Source organism: Gallus gallus, chromosome 2, assembly GCF_016699485.2.
Source record: "Gallus gallus isolate bGalGal1 chromosome 2, bGalGal1.mat.broiler.GRCg7b, whole genome shotgun sequence".
NCBI lineage: Eukaryota > Metazoa > Chordata > Aves > Galliformes > Phasianidae > Gallus > Gallus gallus.
In genome coordinates, this window is record NC_052533.1 from 15,549,900 (window position 1) to 15,569,396 (window position 19,497).

The 19,497-nt window shown below is 35.1% G+C and overlaps 1 protein-coding gene across 7 annotated transcripts in view; it reads left to right on the forward strand.

The window, feature by feature from the left end:
* The window catches only part of ARMC4 (armadillo repeat containing 4), a 71,397-nt gene that overhangs the window by 39,953 nt on the left and 11,947 nt on the right, over positions 1–19,497 (forward strand). For 4 of the 7 annotated variants that reach the window (XM_015282066.4, XM_003640636.6, XM_015282067.4 and 1 more), the window contains 2 exons: positions 12,556–12,744; positions 13,315–13,536. The exons of 1 other annotated variant lie outside the window; for it this stretch is intronic. In XM_015282066.4, the coding sequence (XP_015137552.1) occupies positions 12,556–12,744; positions 13,315–13,536 (411 nt within the window). Of the gene's footprint in view, positions 1–11,097; positions 11,709–12,555; positions 12,745–13,314; positions 13,538–16,603; positions 16,664–19,497 lie in introns of those variants that run through there. 2 more of the 7 variants (XM_040694362.2, XM_040694391.2) reach the window with 2 other exon arrangements.

Here is a 19,497-nt window from a genome sequence, read left to right on the forward strand (position 1 = left end):
ATCTAAACAAAATTTTTATCTTTATTCACTGTTAATAATACTCAAAAATTTACATGATCTTCCAAAAAGCAGTCTGGTTTATGCAGTGTTTGATTCAAATGTAGGAATAAGTATATGACTTCAAACCAGTTATGGGTATTTTGGATTTTCCAAGCCTGTACTTGAAACTGCAAAGCATGTTTCAAGTAGCTTTCAGCTAGAACTCTACTTTTCTGTTTGTTTGTTTTTAAGGAAGATGGTTGTCTTCTATAGTGGTTGTCTTCTGTAATGTTGAGGTTGATAAGTAAAACAGAACTTGTTAACAGTACCAGAAACAAATTTTGTAACAATGCATTACAGCATTCACTTACCTGAGCAGCCATTTTCTGTATATACAACTTAGAGTTTATTTGCTATGATATTTATAGAGTCACATGCCTTTTATTGTCATAATATGAGTACACAGGTATCTCACACACTTACTTAATCTTGCCACAGTCTGTTTATGATTAGAAAATCCACCTTTCTGTTTTACAATTAGACGGTACAAGGTCAAAAAATGCCCAGTCCTGAAATCTCAAGAATAGTTTTGAGCATTTGAATCTAAATAATTTGCCTGTTGATAGACAGGAAGTTAATAGAAAAAAAGGGAGGAGAATCTAAGTGCCTGTGTGTCTAGATTATATGAACTGACAGTTACTTCATGGTGACTGGTTCAGAGTACTTCCTATGGAGTAGCATCATAGAATTTGATTGACAACATTGTTGAATACATCCATATGTTGTGGCTAAGTGATATCATTTATTACATCAGTAGGATTTAGGGCAGTGATATTTGGTCTGTGACAGATTGAAGACTTTTGAAATAGAGGATTAAATTGTACATCACAGTACATAAATTGTTACAACTCTGACAGTCATAAAATGGGTTTAATGCCCGTCCTCACTCTTGATGGCCAGCACTAGTTTTAAAAAGTTTTAGTCTTCAGAATTGTTTGTCGAGTGAAGATCTTAAAGTAGATTGACAGTGGCATAGATCAGGTGGTAGAACTCTCCTCAGGAAATTTGCACTGCACCTGTCAGTGCTATTTGTGAGTCTTAGAAAAAAATGACTTGTAATTTTGGATAAATTAGTGTACATTTTTCTTTAAAATATTCTAAAAGAGTTGTCATTTTTTTTTCAAGTGAATTATTGTAATAGAAGCAGGTTCTTATTAATTAGTTACTTCCAAAAGGAAAGGTTACTATAGCAAGCACATTGGTAAAGTATAAGTGCACCGTCCAAGAAACACAAATGATTATGAAAAATTGCTAAGAAAAGTCTACTCAACTCTGTTGATGTTGGAACAGCAATATTTGGTTATGATGCTACTTTGAAAAACAGTATTCATAGTGTTATCCCCATGTACATCAGCCCAGACAGAAAAACTGAGAGAAACTATACAAAGATGTTATTTAGGCTATTATAGAATTCAAAGGTATTTTGCCAGAAAGAGGAACACTGCCAAATTGAGTTTGTATAAGAATACCTGTTTCCTCACAGATTAACCCTTAAGTAGCATGTTTTGAAATAAAAACAAAACAAAAAGACAAATTTTTTAGAGGTTGTTTTCATTCCTTGTATTTAATAGAGTTTGGGGTGCAAACAGTTAATGTCAGGCTCATCCTTTCCTCTGTCTTTTGTCCGTGTTTGCTTATTAGCTTTCAGCTTTTTAAGTTTAAATTCTAACTTTTGTTATAACTACAACTGTAAAGGTTTTCCTAAGGAACTTCAGGAAATAAGCTATGTGTAAAGTCTGTCAAAATAATTTAAGTAAACAGTCTGAGAATGTTGATTTGAGGGAAGGGAGAAAGAATCTTTTTTCAATCTTATTTTCTTAAAATGTACTTGCAAAATGCTATCTCCTGTTTCTAGTAAAGTGTGATTTCCTCCCCTCCCCCAATGCTGTTGCCTCCTTTTCAGCCCAACAGTGGAATTTCATGGGTGTGATGGAGGATGATTGGACATATAAAGATTACTGTGTATTTCCTGAATACAGGGAAAGAGAATGTCCACATTGACACAAAAAAATACAAAAGCAAAACTAAACCAGGTTTAGGCGAGAAAGTCTAGAGATGGGTATGCGTGACACTTAAGTAGCCTTCACTTTTGCAGAAGTATTATACACTGAGGAATTGAATTCTACTGGAGACAGTGATCTGGAGTTAACCTACAGGTTGAAAATGTGTTGCAGATGACCCATGATATTTAGAATTCTTATATAAAATTTTCTTGTTACAGAAATTTTAATGTAACCACATGTATAAAATCAGTAAGGACATTTCTGTATTAGAGTAACAAGGGAAGGTAGTTGAACATGCAAAGGTCTTCTGATATTTAACAAATGCTAAAATTATTTACTGTTTTATATTAATTACGTTGATTTTTTAAAAACATTTCACCTATTTGTAACTTCTGTATGAAGATTAGTAGTTCCCCATAATGCAAACTGCTGTTCATTTGCTTATATTTTAAAAATTGTGCATAACCATACCTATATATTGCTGTTAACATACTATTCTTTTGCTAAACCCGTGTCAGAATTCCCTGCTTGAGTATGTACAGCATTATTCAGTTTCTTTGTTTTTGTTGCTGTGCCTCTTAGATTCGTATACAGAAACCTTGGCAGTTCATAGTAATGCTTTTTACTCCTTTCTCTCAGTTTTCCAATTTCTTTCTCTAGCCATTATCATATTTTAATGTCATTCATATCTACTCCATAGTTGATCTCATTTTAATGTATTTTTTAATCTCTATTTTCTGAATGTAGACTTTCCAAATTTTTAAGCTATTTTTATGAACTGAACTTCAAAAGTTACCATAGGAGAGACAAAGAGGAATTTTCAGCTTGCCATTCAGGCTTTCCAGAAAAACAGGGTCTTTGGAGGTTTAGGATGTCACGAAGTCAAATTTGGTGAACTCATAGTTGTCTGCCATGCTTGCTGGGGGCATGAAGGACCAACCTTTTCAATGACTTTTGCTACAGGCTGTGTCGAAGTTTAATGAACCAACTAAAACAGAGTTTGGGTTCCAATAGACATATCCTAAAGATCTTGAAGGGACTCCCGTAAATTGCCCTGAGGTCCTTAGGAGCCCAATTCATGTAAAACACAACCTGAAGGCTGGGAAGCAACAGGAAACTAAGAGCATAACCCACGTCTCCTTCACTGGGGAGACTCAGATGCGAAGTTCCATTCAAAGCAGCTGAGTGAGAGCTTGAAGAACTTAAGAAGCCAAAAAGCGTAGGAGCTCCTGGAGACCTGGCTTTCCAGCTGTTTGGCAGCTCATTGGGCAAGAAGTCAGGGATTCTGTGAAAACCAGAAGCCAAGCAGCCTGGCAGGCTACTCACCAGCCATCTGGCTGACAAGAGAAAGATGAAGAGGCACGTTGGTAATTTAGCCTGCCTTTATGCCTGGTTTCTGTCAAAACTTTTCAAGAAGTCGTGTTCTTATGGTAGGTTTTGGTTCCATTCCATTAGCATTTTCTGATGGAATACTATTCCACTGGAAAATATTCGACCAGCTTTCCTTGTAGCTTAGTTTATAATAGCTACATATACTAGTCAACAGCTTGTCATGTAGCTTCTGTACTTTTAAATTAGACTTGCTAATTAGATTTAAAAATCTATAAAAAGCTTAAAGCTTATATTCCTCCCAGTTTTTTTATCTCTTTTCTGTTTATCCTTGTCCATCTCACGTTTTTCTGTCTTTACCCCCTCACTTACCACATGGGACTGCCATAGATTTTAAGGCAAAAAAAAAGAGCATGGAGATCATTGTGTCTCATTTGCTGCATAATACAAACCAGACCATTTCAAGCAATCATTATCTAGTCCAGAAGCTTTTGACTGAATTATATATTATACCTCATGTTGCTTGTTCAGATTCTTAGTGGTCTGTAATTGTAATTGGTAAAACATGATATGATTGCCTTCTCAAATACCACTCTAATTTATGGAACCATGCCATGAGTTGCAATGACACAAATAATAATTGTTACAACAATTTCTTTGTTTGTGTGGTCAATGCATTGATTGTTTTGCTAGACTGTCCTTGGAACATTCTAATATTACTGTCTTGTAACACTACAATATTAACCCACATTACTGCCAGTATTTCATAACTATGTTAATAATTATATGAGGAAGTTTACTTAGACACTTAGAGGCAATGTTTTGAACACTTACTTGGATTCAGTTCAACTCAAATCCAATGGAAACAATGTTTAGTTTTTCCAATTATTCGGTGTCATCAGTTTCTCATGCTTCTATTATTATAACGCTTTTCAAAATAATCTAAAGCAAATTATGACGTTTTTGCCACTGTGGCCTCAAAGGACTCTGATATTAGTAGTTTAGCTGCTTCTGTGAAAAGAAAAAAGGATTCGGCATTTACACAAGACTGAGAGTTGTGAGGAGTGAAGGGGAGCAGGAGAGGAAGAGTAGAAGTAGTCTGCCAGGCTGAAAAGTAAGGAAAAGAATAAAGTAAGGAATAGACAAAAGGACTTCTATAAATTGAATGAGAGACTATGAAAATCCTTTTTCCCCACTCACTTTTAGAGAACATGCACTGCATGCTTTATTGGCCTGTATGCTTGGCTAATGGACTTTACCTTTGCTTCTTGAAACTATCAGCAATATACTCACCAAGTACTTAGGTGTGCAATGATCCTATCCCTGGAGAACCAGAAATAGATGATTCTGCTCTTTCAGCTGCTTCTAATCCTATTCTGGAGACATGTTAAAACTACTAATATAACCCTAAGCCTTCTCTGATGTTTGCTGCTTCAGTGACGTAAAGAGCACAGGAAAATATATGTTGATAGTCTGCTGTTACTTTCTCACAAGATTGCAGTCTAGAGAGGAAGAGTTGTGAGATGTAGTAAAATAGTCTCATCTTTCAAGGGATTCTTCATTAGTTCTGCTACAGTGGAAGCATGCAGCTCTACAGACTGGAATAAAATTAATCTTTAAATATAAAACATTTGAATTGATATTACTGTGTGTTTAATTTGAAAAATGAATAGAAATATCCATACATAAGTTGTATTTCTTTTTTCCACTGAACAGCTGTAATATAGAAATTTATCTACTACATTTCTTTATTTTGAATCTTAAGTTGATTTTGCATTATGGTAAGTTGTTCAGTTGGCAATAGGGGATAGAAATGGACTGCTTCCTTCAGTAAAGCAAAGGTAGACGAAAGATGATTCTAGATAATTAGAGTTTATTTGCACAGCCATACCATCACTTTTTTGGGCAAAAGCATTTGAATTTGACAAATCAGCTGTGACACCTTAAGCTTTTTAAGATGTTCTAAGAGTGAAATACTACTTGTTTTTAGTGGAGAAACATTTATCTTTCAAGTGGAGTATTTTTAAAAGATAAACACAATGAATTTTTTTAATACAGTGTTTAGCTTTAAATCTTTCAAATAGAGAATGCAGGATTCATTTTGGAAGAAATAAGAACGGAATCCAATTACAAAAGTATTCAGTAGTGTCTCTCAACTTAAGGCTGATGAACTTTATTTATTTAATGAAATAACTACAAAAAACCATGCATTATATGATGACAAGAGAAGTTAAAAATCCTAAGTGTTCTTCTTGTATAATTATTGCAAAGATAAAATGATTTTTCCAAATCTGTCTTTTCTGCAAATATTGTAATGCTTTCTGCTCTCAATAAATAAATAAATAAATAAATAAATAAAGTCTATCTTACAGTATTTCTGCTCTTGGCAGAAGCCAAAGTAGAAATATCTGAATAGGGACACTTAATTTTGTTAATAGGGAAGGTTAACTAAATCTTGTTACTAATCATGCTGTTCAAGATGAACGTATGTGATTAAAGAGCATTAGGATGAACCTTTTACTAGCATCGCAGGTAACTTGCTGTCCTCAGTATCTATGCCAGTTTTTTTTTTTTTTAACTTCTTGAAATTGCAAACTCCTCTCTTTGAATCCACCTTTGAAATAATATTTATCATCCTTTCCGAGAACAAAAACTGTGCTGCTGAGTGGTTAGAAGAAAGATGTGATCTTGTGAAGTAATGAAAAATCTTGTTATCTCCTCCTATCTTTTTCAACCACTTAAAAAGTAGTATAACAAACCACATTTTTTTCATATCTGTCACATTATGTTAAATTTTACATTAAAAATTGTAATATTGATGATCTAAAATGAAGATATTTCCTGTCGGTACAGTAAAATGTTCTTGCCCTATGCTTTTTTGTATTTTTATTGCTTCTTTGAATGTCCTTCTTTAAATGTCATTACCTAATAGTAAGCTAGTTGTACAGCCCAGACTTTGAAACAATGCCATGTACATTTTTGCAGTGAGTTTTAAGGACTACAAGTAAATATGAAAGCTTAATACACACAAATGTCTGAAAATGACTATCTCTTTGAGTTAAAGCTCACAAAAAAAAAAAAAAAAAAAAAAAAAAAAAAAAAAGCTGTTCTTTGATTATTTTTAAAGGTGGAAATTAAAGACTGCTATCTTTTTTAACCTGAACCCAAAAGTACAAAAATATTTCCAAAAACATTTTATGTCTGACTTTTCTTCTCTTACGTTGCAAAAATAAATGCAGATGAAAATGCCCAAGGTAACTATTTGAATCGGAAACCAAAATCATGGAATTTCTTTAGACTTTTTAGTATGAATAGTTACCTGATCATTAATAAAATTATACTTGAACACAGATTCAAAAGAATTGAAAGCTGACCCCTGCAATCACATGCACAATGTTCTATAATTTCCTCACATGAAAATGTCTTTGAATTATGGCAACGGTATATAATACACAGACATTGCAGTAGAAGAAAAGAAAGTGGAAATTTACTGTACGAAGCAAATCTATGTTTTTGCTAAATTATATCAAAAAGGTTGCATTTATTGTTTAAACTTCTTTGAAGGAAGAAAATTTTTTAATGTAACAATGGATTTTAAAGCTTTCATTTCATTCCGTCTTTCTGCATATTGTTCTTCAAATTTCTTGCTTTCTTGCTTTTCTCTTTGTCTTGCACAGACCACCAGACTACACCCACAATCACATTTGGGAAACTTTCCTGACATGTGGTTTCTGCAGTTTCCCTCTGCTTTTCATCACTGGTAGAAAGTTCTGTCCTTGCATTTAGCTGGTTTCACAGACAATTATTGAAACTCCCTTCTTTTACTTGCTGCTGGATTGTTTATATATTATTCCATTCATTCAGTACGACTGTACTCTTCTACAAAATGTGGAAAATACAATCTTGTCAGAAGAGAAGTTTAACAAGTAGGCTTCTAATCACCTGGAAAGAAAATATGTACAGGTAGGAACATACAAGATTTATTTGCTAGTTGATTACAGGGGGAGATAGATTATCTTCTGTCTTCATGAAGCTTTTTCAAAGAACACAAATAATACAGGGATATTGGAACCATGCAGAAAAGCCGTATCGTTTGCATTTATAGCTGGGCCCCATACAAGTCTTACTTACTGTGGGGTTTACTTGTTGAACAGAAGCCTTTCTCATTTGTTGAGCCAATGTTTAGACACAAGGTCATGCACATTTATGTAGTAAGTTTCAGAGAATTTAAGTAAATACAAAATATCTTACTTTTATTTTCCTGTATCTAATCATTTAGCTGTCCAGATCTCTGATACATACAGTAAGAAATTTCTTGGTAGATTTTTTTCACATTTTCTCCAGCTTTTGGTGAAATTTTAAAATATCAAGTAAGACATAAACATTCTTATCAAGAAATATTGTTTTTGTTCAAGTGATTGCAGACATATTTACGTTTTGCTATATATAGAGAGCATACATACATAGTATAAACCAGCAATGATAGACCTCTATCCTAGATATCCATGGGAAAAATGCTGTAAACCCACCTCCCTTTACATGCAGCTCATGTGGCAATAGGATTGGCTGTGCTGTTCTTCCTTCTCTGTTTCAGCCGCTTCTCCAAGTCACAAATATATGTTGTCCTTATTTTGCCTGAACATCTAAGTTCTCTTTCAATTTCTGTTAGAACCTCTGTTATTTATTCATTCAGTTAATTTTGGGACTTAAACCTAAAGTTTGCTCTTGGATATTACCCTTTCTCCACATTTTGTGGCTTCTGGTTTTGACCCTCAAACTGTATGGATTTAACCTTTCTTTTCCAGTCACAGGAACAGCCTTGCCTGTGGTGGAAAATCTTATGTTCCTGATGGGCCTTCCCACTGCTTTCGCTTTTTGTTCAAAGGAAACATTACAGTTAAGAGTTCTGTTTGGCATATAAACTCAGAACTAGAAAAGTATGAATTTTTATTTACCAAGTCCATGAGCAATTTGATTGATTTGCTTAGAAAAACTAGCACAATACAGATGGAGCCCTTCTCTGCTCATAAATCAGCTCAGAAAAAGAAATAAATATAATCTAAACCAGTCTTGGTTTTATGGTCTCTCCCTTGCCCTAGGAAAGTTTATACTGTCCGTATTTGTGTTTTCATGAAATCTGAAAACCTTTCACTCCAGAAGGGTTTCAGGAGAGATTCTGTTTTTTTTTTCTTCAAAGTTCTCCTACTGACCTTTCAAGGAAAGTGCATGAATTAAATTCCACTTGCAGACCTTTCTTTTCACACTTTCCATCATTGATGTATACAGACTAAAATTTCTTTTACAAATTTACTTCTGACCATTTAACTGAACACTTTTACTTTCCTTTGAGTGTAAGAAGAGTTTGACACCAGCCCATCTGATGCCCCCTGTGTACAGCAAGATGTCACTGAGAATTTTTCAAAAGAACATGTCATTGGTGCTCTTAGATTCTGCCTTTCCCCAGCAGTCACAGGATAGTTACAAATCTTTTGTAGAATTAATATTAATGTTAGCATTCTTAAAGATAATCCATTTGCATCAGTCTTTGGATCCATGTGCCTTTACTACCTTATTTTTGCCTTATACTGCAAATGTATTATTGTCATTCAGCTGATGATTGCAAGTAGTATACTTATTTAGAGATTTACAAATCTCTAGCCTATGCGAAGAAGTCCGATACAGTATAGAAGAATGGTTTTGAAGGTCCCCTTGGGAGCAAGGGACTCTCTAGCTCTGCCATAGGCAAGGCTTTTTACTCAGTTGAACAGCACTGTTGAGATCCATTGGAGTGCTCCAACTTTACTTAACTTAGCTTTTTACAGTCCATATTAGTTGTTGCCTCTCAGCCCTCTCAAACTAGACCCCAGGGTTCTTCAGGAATACAGTGCTGTGGCCATCACTGCCCTGCAGCACCAAGCGCTTCAGATTGCTTAAATGCAAATTGGAGATTCAAGTATATATCATAATTTATGTATTTCTGGACTGGGGCTTCTCAGATACTGAGGAACTGAAGTGTTTTACCTCAGAGCCCAAGATTAATGCTTAAGTCAGTATCAGGTGTATTTTTGATAGACTAGTTGGAAAGGCTTCTGCCTGGAAATGTGCCCTTGCAATTTTGATCTCAGAACATTTCAAGCATCTCTATCCAGACTGACAGAATACAGACTAACAGAATCAAAACATCTGCCACCCGCATATGTGGTTATTGGATGCCCTCTGAGGCTTTAATAGCCTTCTCTTCCAATAATACATCTCTATAAACAGCAAAAAAATAATCCACTACATCCATCTATCTAAACAGTTTCAATGGAATTCTCAAAGACAATGCTCTCTAGTTATATCTGGTAGTTGTCTTCAAGTAGATCTGTAGTTAAAAGAGTTCTTGCTTTTCCTTTTCTTGTTTTCTCCTACCCCACTTCTAGCAGTTTTCTAAAATTGTTTATCCAATAGTGCTTCCTTTTAAGAACTGGGTCCTTTCATAGGATCATACCTAATCCTACCTCTTTAATGCAAATGCTCTTTGATCTTGTTCACCACACTGCATTTCTACTTGTTCATAAAAAGTGTGTCCTTGTTAGTAATCCTTTTATGAAGGATAAGATTTGGGTACTAATGGCATACTTTTGGTAAATAGTTTTCCGTAAAAACTAGATGACTGTAAAAAAAAAAAAAAAAAACACCCAAAGGTTTTTCCACAGTAGTTTCTGACTTTGTCTTTTTCAGGATCAGTGGGTTAGTTAGGTTTTATGCTTCTACCGAAGTCCTTGTTAACCAAAATTTAGTCATTTGCTAGTTTGTGTGATCACTGACCAAAGAGCTTTAAGAGAACCACTCATTTTCCTACATCCATACTCAAAAGGTTGAGAATCTACCAAAAGAGTGTTGGGCTGGATTACAGATTATTTTAAGGAGTGATAATATCAGGTATCTGTGCTTAGTATACAGGTCCATTCATGTAAGTAACTGAAGGGCCAGTTCAGGTAACAATAGTGATTTGTCTAGGTTACATTGCAATGATTGGTATCTTCTGGTTAGGCACTTGATGTCCCAACCACCTCTTTGCTAATTTTTGTGCTTCCAATTAAGTTTCTGAAAATGATACTGCACTTCACAGTGTTGTGCCTCAGCCTTTTTCGAAGTAAGCATCCTGAGAATCTCTTGCAGGTCGCTGACAGAATGCTTCTTGGAATTAACTACAGATTGAATAAATATATTTATAAAACATTTAAAGAAGTTGATGTTTTTCTATTCTGGCATTTTTTCTGTCCAGGAGGAATGTGAAAAGAGATTGACTAAAGTAATGCATGGTGGAACATCTTAGCAAAGAAATAGAGACGTGTTTCCTTTCTGACAGTTTAACAGACTGTAATGAATCTTGTTGTACAGTATTAGTCAGTGACTATGTAATTTAATCAGTTAAGAATTTGTGCTTAAACAAAACTTAAGTTTATATCCTGTGTGCCTTTAAGGGTACATGAAGTACTGCATGCTGCATGCCACTTTATGAGATAACTGCCAGTTCCTCTTTGCCTGAGGCAACCAAATGAATTCCATACCTGTTAGCTCAGTCTCACGGTGCCAAAACTGCTGGTTTTCTGTTTTACGCATTAACATGTAAACATGTGCTTGCTAATTTGAGTTAACTAATAAACACAAGAATGTAAGTACAGCCAATTCTGTGTTAGGTGAAAGGTTCACTGACCCAGTATTCTGTTTCTCATCCTAGCCTACTGGGGATGCCTAAGGAAAGATAGAAGAATGTGGCAAACTCAAAGCAGTGGTGGCTCCTCTCCCCAGAATTCTCTCCTACCTTTGAGAAATATGTGGCCCTTGAACTTTGAAAATCAGAGGAAATGCTTTTATATCAAATATACCTTAATGATTTTTTTTCTGTGAATTAGTCCAGTGAATTTCAAACTTAGAAACTTTTAACAGCTCCTATAATCCTACTCCAAGGACTTTAACATCATAACTATGCTAACATGCCATCTGCTAATTTCATCTGATGTTTCCAGTTTTCTCTTAGAAGAGAGATTTCCTGTATGATCTTTCTATTCATCTCAGGATTCTATACACTTCTATCATATCCATTCTCATTTTTCACTTTTACAGCCTTGAATATTCTAGTTGGTTAATCGTTCCTTCCAGATAGCAGTTTCCTTCCTTTGATTATTCTTGTTGTCTTTCTCTAAACATTTCCTAATTTTACTGTAATTTTTTTGAGATGGAAAAAATGGACCGTATCTGCATCCTATATTCACAGCTAAGATACACAATTTATATAGAGGCATAATGATGTCATATGTCTACTTTTCTATCTTTCTAAAAACACATTTTTCTAGAATTGTTTGTATCTGTTACCAATATTTTATGTTGATATTGTTCATACTCTGAAGTGCACATGATTCTCTCACAGTTGCTGTCATGACTTGTGTAACCTCCTCTTGAATAAGTTTGAAAGCATTCCCAAAGAGCAATTTGCATTGAAGAAAAGAATATTACCACTCCCATGTCTTAGCTGTCAGACAATGTGAGAAACAGAAGACAGTTAGGAGAGCCTAAACTTAAAGAGGGTAAATTTAGGTTGGATATAAGGAAAAAGTCTTTTACAGTGAGGAGAATGAGGCACTGGAACAGGCTGCCCAGAGATGTGGTGGATGTCCCATCCCTGGAGACATTCAAGGCCAGGCTGGACCAAGGTCTCAGCAACATGACCTGGCTGTGTATGTCCTTGTTCATTGTAGGGGAGATGGACTAGATGACTTTTAAAGGTCCATTCCAACTCTAAGGAGTCTGTGATTCTAAACAAGAGTGTCCACTGTTGTTTTAGATGCTGTAGAGTGTATGAGGCGCATCCTGGCAAATATAATACAGCAGGTATGGGAAACTTGCACACCTTTTGGAATGACAAGTTGAGGTCATAAAGAACATCCCATGGTATCTAGAATGACACTACATACCTTTATTTAGGCATTGAATTTTTGCCTACATGGTGGTATGTAAACAGTCTACCTCTCATCTGTCAGTCAAGAGAGCTTGAAGTTCCTATTTAGCCATATTTCTTGGTGAAGAAATAATTTGCAGTTTTAAAAAACTTTTCTGACAATCTCTTTTTTGTATGTAACATTTTAATATAATATAGACTGAGTATTCTAAAATAATGTTTCCTTTAATTCTTATTTAGGATGCAGGGGAAATGGTTCGGTCCTTCGTTGGTGGCTTGGAACTTATAGTCAATTTACTAAAATCAAAGAATAAAGAAGTTTTAGCGAGTGTATGTGCAGCCATTACAAATATAGCTAAAGATGAAGAAAATTTAGCTGTTATAACAGATCATGGAGTCGTCCCTCTGTTGTCTAAACTAGTAAACACAGTAAGTAACAGCTAAACATATTGTATTAAGTATCTGAATTTCTTTCGTTAATCTGCATTATTTCCAAATAAAAGATTGTGACAAGAGTGATAGATTTTTCAGCAGCAGTAAGGAAGAGCTATAGAATTCTTCCTCTATGAGTTGTATTTTGGACATGAAAGCACTTTGTGGCTGGTACTAAAATTGCTTTGGAAGATGAACTTCATTTTAATAATCACTGTTGCTGAATATTGCTTCTCACAGCTGATGCATGGAAAAAGCACAAAGAATTGAAAGAGCAATAAATCTGAAACACACAGAGAATCGCAGTGATAGGGCTATGTGTTAAATTTTGATGCTAAACTTATAAAATTTCCAGCCAGTCTAAAAGCATGTTTAAAACAATATAAAAATTAGCAGCACTTCTTGCAAAGTGCTACTAGCTCCATGCCTCACAGTTCTTTCCAATTCTTAGTTGTGCTACAATTAAATTGAGATGACTTAAAGATGTTTGAGAATGCAGTTCTGCTTTCTATGAAATTTTTATTGTATTATATTTCTTTTAATTTATTATGTTTTTACCTTCTTCAGAACAATGACAAATTAAGACATCACTTAGCAGAGGCCATTTCTCACTGTTGCATGTGGGGAAACAATAGAGTTACCTTTGGAGAGAACAAGGCAGTAGCTCCTTTAGTACATTACTTGAAGTCAAATGATCCATTGGTGCATAGAGCTACAGCTCAGGCTTTGTATCAGCTTTCAGAGGATCCCAGCAACTGTATCACCATGCATGAAAATGGAGTGGTGAAGGTGAGGTAGAAATTTTCTTATTTGACTTGGTAAAAGAGATCTTTCTTTTGAAATAGCTTTTAAATACTGCAGAGTACCTCAAATATTCTGACCTTTGTCCTAGAAAAGCTTGATGGCAGTGAAATAGTAAAGAGTGTTTCAGTGCTAAAATTATCACAGCTTGATGATGTTACCACATCGACATTCACTTCTAGAGTGCTTCACTTGACTTTGACCTCAGCTGGTAGTGACATTACCTCAGCATTTTATCACCATGCATGATTCATGCATTTTAACAGCATGGATAGTTGGTCACTGTGGCAGAAAGCCACCATGGAACTGAGTGTGTCTGGGTTTGGGGGAAATTTAAGATTAAAATTAAGAAATGAAGTTCACCTGGAACCGTGCAGTCATGAAAGATCTTATTTTAAGAGTTCAGCAGGAGAACATTTTGCAAAGGCTCTAGAAAGAATTTTTCTGTGAAAATGATTTCTGAAAGGTTTTGTCTCACAACAAAGAGAAGTTCTTTACTGAATTGCATGATACCAGGACAAGAGATAATGGTCACAGAATGAAACTGACGGATTGTAGCTAGATATGAGGAAAAAACATTCCACTGAGAGTACACTGGAGGGAGGGTACACTGGAACACTTTCCTACAGTGGCTGTGGAATCTACATCCACTCCTGTACATCCCACAACATCTCCCCTGTTGCAGCACCATGTCGTTCCCTCAGGTTCTATCACTGGTTACCAGAGAAAACAAACCAGGGAGCTTCATCCACTCCTTATGCTTCTTCATCTTTAGACCCTTTACTGTGTTTCATCTCTTTCCTAATTTAGACATTTATGCAAAGATAAGGCACTTCAGTCTCTACCAGCAATACTGTCTGGTCTCCTTCAGCTGTAATGGAAGTGCAGGTACAAAGGTCAGATCTACGCAATTGCATCCCCCCATATCTGTGTGTTTAAGGGAGTGCCTCACAAAGTTCATACATGTGAATGTGAATGACTCTGCAGTCCAGTTCATTATTAGGTAGGAATGACAGACTTCTGAATAATTGTGCAATATGAAAGAGGTATTCAAAATGTACTTCATTCTTTTCTTGGAAAAATACAGATGAGATGTATTTATGATATGCTGGTGATGAAACACTATCTGCCCAACAGTAACTGAAGCACACTTTAAACATGATCTAACAAAGACAGATGTTTTGAATTAGTGGATCTAACTAACTTGAATCCAGGGATTTTGAAGAAAGACTTTGGAGTATTAGGGATGGATTCCTTTCATCTAACTTTGGCCACTTTTAGGTATGGTGTTTAAAGCAATCTAAACTAAGACACCTTCACTAGCCAATGGAAAGAGGGACACCTGCAGACTTACGCGAGCTGAAAATAGATGCCCAGGATATTAGAAAAGTATAGGATCATGAAGGTTTCTTGTTTTCTCCACTGAGTATTGAAAAGACCTAGGTCTGTAGCTCAGACTAAACAGCTGGCTTTCAGACAGCTAAATTTAAATTACTACCCTCCTGAATGTTGATTTTCGGTAAGCTTTGCAGTACAGGGAAACTTGCAGGGTTCGGAGAAAAGCAGTGTGCCAGTATTTTAAAAGCCTAAATAAGATTATGGTCCTGTAAACTGGACTCTATTCTCATGTTGAATAATCATAGATATACATTATAGTACTACATTGTACATTATAATACTAGAAGAGATCATTGTAATGGTCTGGTCTGATGAGCTTTGCTCATACAACCCAGAGACATGGCTTCAATTTATTTCTGTTTGGAATAGAGTATATCTTTTAGAAAAACACTGACTCTTTACTTAAAAAATTCCAGCAATGGAAAATCTACTAGAGCCATCAAAACTTTTTCCAGTAGTTAAATACCTTCCCCATAAAAACATTTGCACCTTATTTGTAGCCTAAAATTTTATCTTATGCCATTACATGCATGATACTGTTGCTTGGTAAACTGAAAAGCCTTATATAGCTTCTGTTTTCATGAATGTTCTCATATAGTGAAATCAAATCACTCCATTGTCATCACTTTAATGAGTGTAATCTCCAGTGTAATCTCTGTCTTTTCAATTGTTTATTTTGGTGAGTCAGCTCTGAATCTTTTTTTTCTGAACTTTCCTTTTTTGGACTCAATTTCAGCATATTTCAGGACAGAATTCACTATTCCAGTAATAGTAGCATAAATTCTTAAAACAGGTAAAATAACTTCCCTGTCTCTATGTAAGCTCTGTTTGAACATGAGAGATTTTCATTATTCTGTTTTGCCTCAGTATTGCCCTCAAAGTTCACATTCAGCCAGTTTTCTTCTTCGACTGTTCACCAGGCTAGCTGTTGCCATGCTATAATGCTTTCCTACACAGGGGTAAAAATTAACATAAGCTAATACTGTTGATATAAATCACGAGTGAATCTAGACCTAGTGAAGTAAGCTCATTTGTTTTTACCAAGAGATTAAATCAGACTTAAACTTTTGTCAATAAACTGTGTAAATCTCAGATGAGTTACCTGTCTTTTTGATATTAATCATTCACAGTATAAAAGCAGCTGCAAAATGCATTCGAGCATTTTATTATTTTAGAGAAGAAAGTTTTAAGACACCAACACAGTAACTCTTCCAATAATGCCTTTGAAACAAAATGCTGCCTTTTCCATAATGGAAGATTCCAGTTTTGGCAGAGATATGATTTACTAGAAAACTGAAGTTTGCTGGCTGAGAGTTGAACTATGTAGGCACAAACAGATTAAGGTCTATGAAAAACATTAGTTGTTTTGATTGTAAAGTATGAAGCTAAAACCCACCCATTCTGTTTGCTGAATATTTTACATTTGCAAGCAGCTGATCAGATAGTACACAGATATTCTAAAACATTCAGGGATATTTGCCCAGTGAGATGAATGAGGATCTACTGGCATTTTGATTTTGAGTAAAGTTTGTGCTTGAATTCCTAACTAATAAATGATGTCATTAAACTTACTTGTTTATCTGCATTGTCAGAGCTTTTAAAGCCATTGATAACAGTTGAATTGTTCACCTTGCTAGGCAGTGATGTATAGCTATATCAGAAAAAGACCCCAGAAAACCTGTTTGAATGTAGAACACAACAAGGTGGAGGTGAACAGGTAGGAATTGAATAGTAGGAAAAAATCTAAAAATATGTGTATAGCTTATATTTGGTAATTCAAGCAAACCAAGATACAGTCACTGATAAGTTGTAACTCCAACTCTATTATTATAAGCAAAATATAAATACTGGATACTGGCTGTAAGGTTTTTGTGAAAACCAAGAGAGCAGAGCCACCAGATAGTACCCAGTCACCCAGACATTAAGGTACTTAACCCATACGAGAGCCATAGCTCATGCTATTGTCCATCCAACTTGCCAGTGTATAGAACTGATCTTTAGCCTTACTCTTTGGTCTCACTGAATTATTTGCACAATATGGGAGTGCTCAGTTTTCATAATATTGCAAAATGTCAGTAGATACCTTCTGGAATATTGGTTACAGCTAGTAGGATCTTCAGCAGGAATATTGAAAACTTAATTTTAAACCCTTGGTATAAGGGAGGCAAAATAGAGTCTCATGCTTCTAGGAGTGTACAAGATACTTCTTGATGTGTCTATGTGCTTATACGTATGAATAGATATGTTTTTAATTAATCCATCACATTTTTTTCTTTTCATCATGCTATATCTTCAAGAAATGCATAGTTGTTTTTCATTTTGTTAGCTTTTATTTTGGCAAAGAAGCTGTAAGAGCTATGATGTCTTTTCTAAATGGTACTATGAATTAATCTATGAAGTATTTGTGCTTTTTGAGTTCAATTATTAATTGTAGAAAAGTTAATCACACAAAGGCTCTTCCTTTTCCCTATAATAATATAACATTTAAAAATAGCTGGCTTAACCATGATTCATAAAAGTTATTATGAAATGACATTTTTCTGTTTGAAGAGTTCTTCTATACTTTGTTATAATGACTGTACTGAAGAATGCATTTTGGGTATTTTATTTTGAATTGCTTCCAAATTTTGGTCATTATTTACTAAAACCATAAATCCTTACAAGTTTTGGTGAATTTTTTAACGTGAAAAGGCTTTCACAGGATCGTCTTTGTGAACTACAAAATATGGAAGATGGTTACTAGTAATTTTTAGTGAAAATTTTCAAGAACTCCCTCTTCGGCGTATACCATGTATATCTGAGGATCAGAAACTGAAATGCAAATGCACTTGCGCCTAATTCTTTAGATGTGTTTGATCAGAGGGTTGGTTTTTTGTTCTTTTGCTTTTTTTTTTTTTTTTTTTGGGGGGGGGGGGTCTTTATTGAGAGCACTGATACAGAATGTAGAGTTTTACATTATTAACCTCTAAGAAAATACTTTTTTAAATCAAACCAAAATATTTCATATAGTATCTATGCAGTAATATTATCCGCGTGCAATACGTACATACATACATATTTATGTATTTACATTTTTATTTTCAGTTTAGAAGAACCCTCTTTTTAACGCTCATGGTTGGCTCTATTCAGGCTCCACTGTTCAGACTGGAGATATTGCTGTTTGGCACATACCTCCAGGCTGATGCCTGTTGTTTTTCATAAATTAATTGTTACAGCTCTTAGATGTCAAGGAAGAGGGCACTAGATGGCAAAATTGCTGCATGGCTGTTGGCTACAGAAATTACACCCAGTTCCTTCACCCATAAATGTGCAAGATTTTCCACAAGCTAAATCTGATGCCAGCATTTGTTGCTTTGTTTCAGAAGGATTAATGATAACTGACAATGTTACACCACTGCAACTTCTGTTGTGTTGGTAACTGCCAGGTGTGGACATTTTTCCTACAGTTTCAGCTCCAAGAAACAAAAGCCAGTAAGCCTCTACCTTCATAATAAGTAGAATTCACCATTCATAAAGTAGGGGTACTTACATGTAAAACATTTCACTTTTGTGTCATTGCCAAAGGTAATGAAGTTTGACTTCAGTGTAGATTAAGCCTCAGAGTTTCAATGATTTTTCAAAATTTCACACTACTAAAGTTTATGATACGTAGCAAGTGTTCTGTTAAAATCTGGCTTATCCCAGATAGGAAAAAACAGCAGCCCGGGGAGATCAGCTTATCTTTGCCCAAATCCTATGCTTCAGAAGACCTCTAATTTAGTAACGTTTGGATAACAAACCTAGAGGCTGGCATAAAACTCCTCTTGGCACAATTTAAGCATCTTTCAGTCTTATAAAAAGAAGCTTGTCCCACTAAGCTGTAGGTTTGCTGGAGCTGTTTAACAGTAGCTGTGCCCTGCAGCTCTTTTAGTGATAAATGAACTGCTTCAAATAAGTGCAATTGCAGCCAACTGTGCAGAAGGAATCATTAAAAAAAATTTAAATAGACATTTTTGAAGCTTAAAAATGCACAAACAAAGTATGCTAAACCAAAATATATGGTGCTTCTTTTAATGGAAAAGATTGCTACAGGCTAAGTCTGCCAGCATCAGTAGGTGTGCCAAAAAGCCAAGGAATCTGGCAGAGTCCATAGATAGCTGTTCCATCTTTCATCTATATTTCTTTTCAGTATTTATCTTGCTTTAGAAAATGCAGAGAATGTCTTTTCCTTCCGACTTGGCACTATTTCTAAACCACAGACATACACAGAACAGCTTCTTGCAATTGTTTAGCTCCCTGTACTAAGTCTCATCCCCATGTCTGTGTGAGATATTTGTTTCTAATTTGGTAATAATAAGAAAAAAATATTGAAATATTTTATTTTACATGGAGTAGTAGCTACATTGTCTAATCTTAGAATTAGTTTTGTTAATTGAGAGGTACTTGGCTTAATGCACAAGGGCAGAATGCCAGGTAATTATTTTTGGCATTTAGCTGATCAGAAATAGTTTCCTTGTCTGTAAGGAGCTATTCAAAGAAGACGAATATAAGAAATAATAAGGGCAATATATA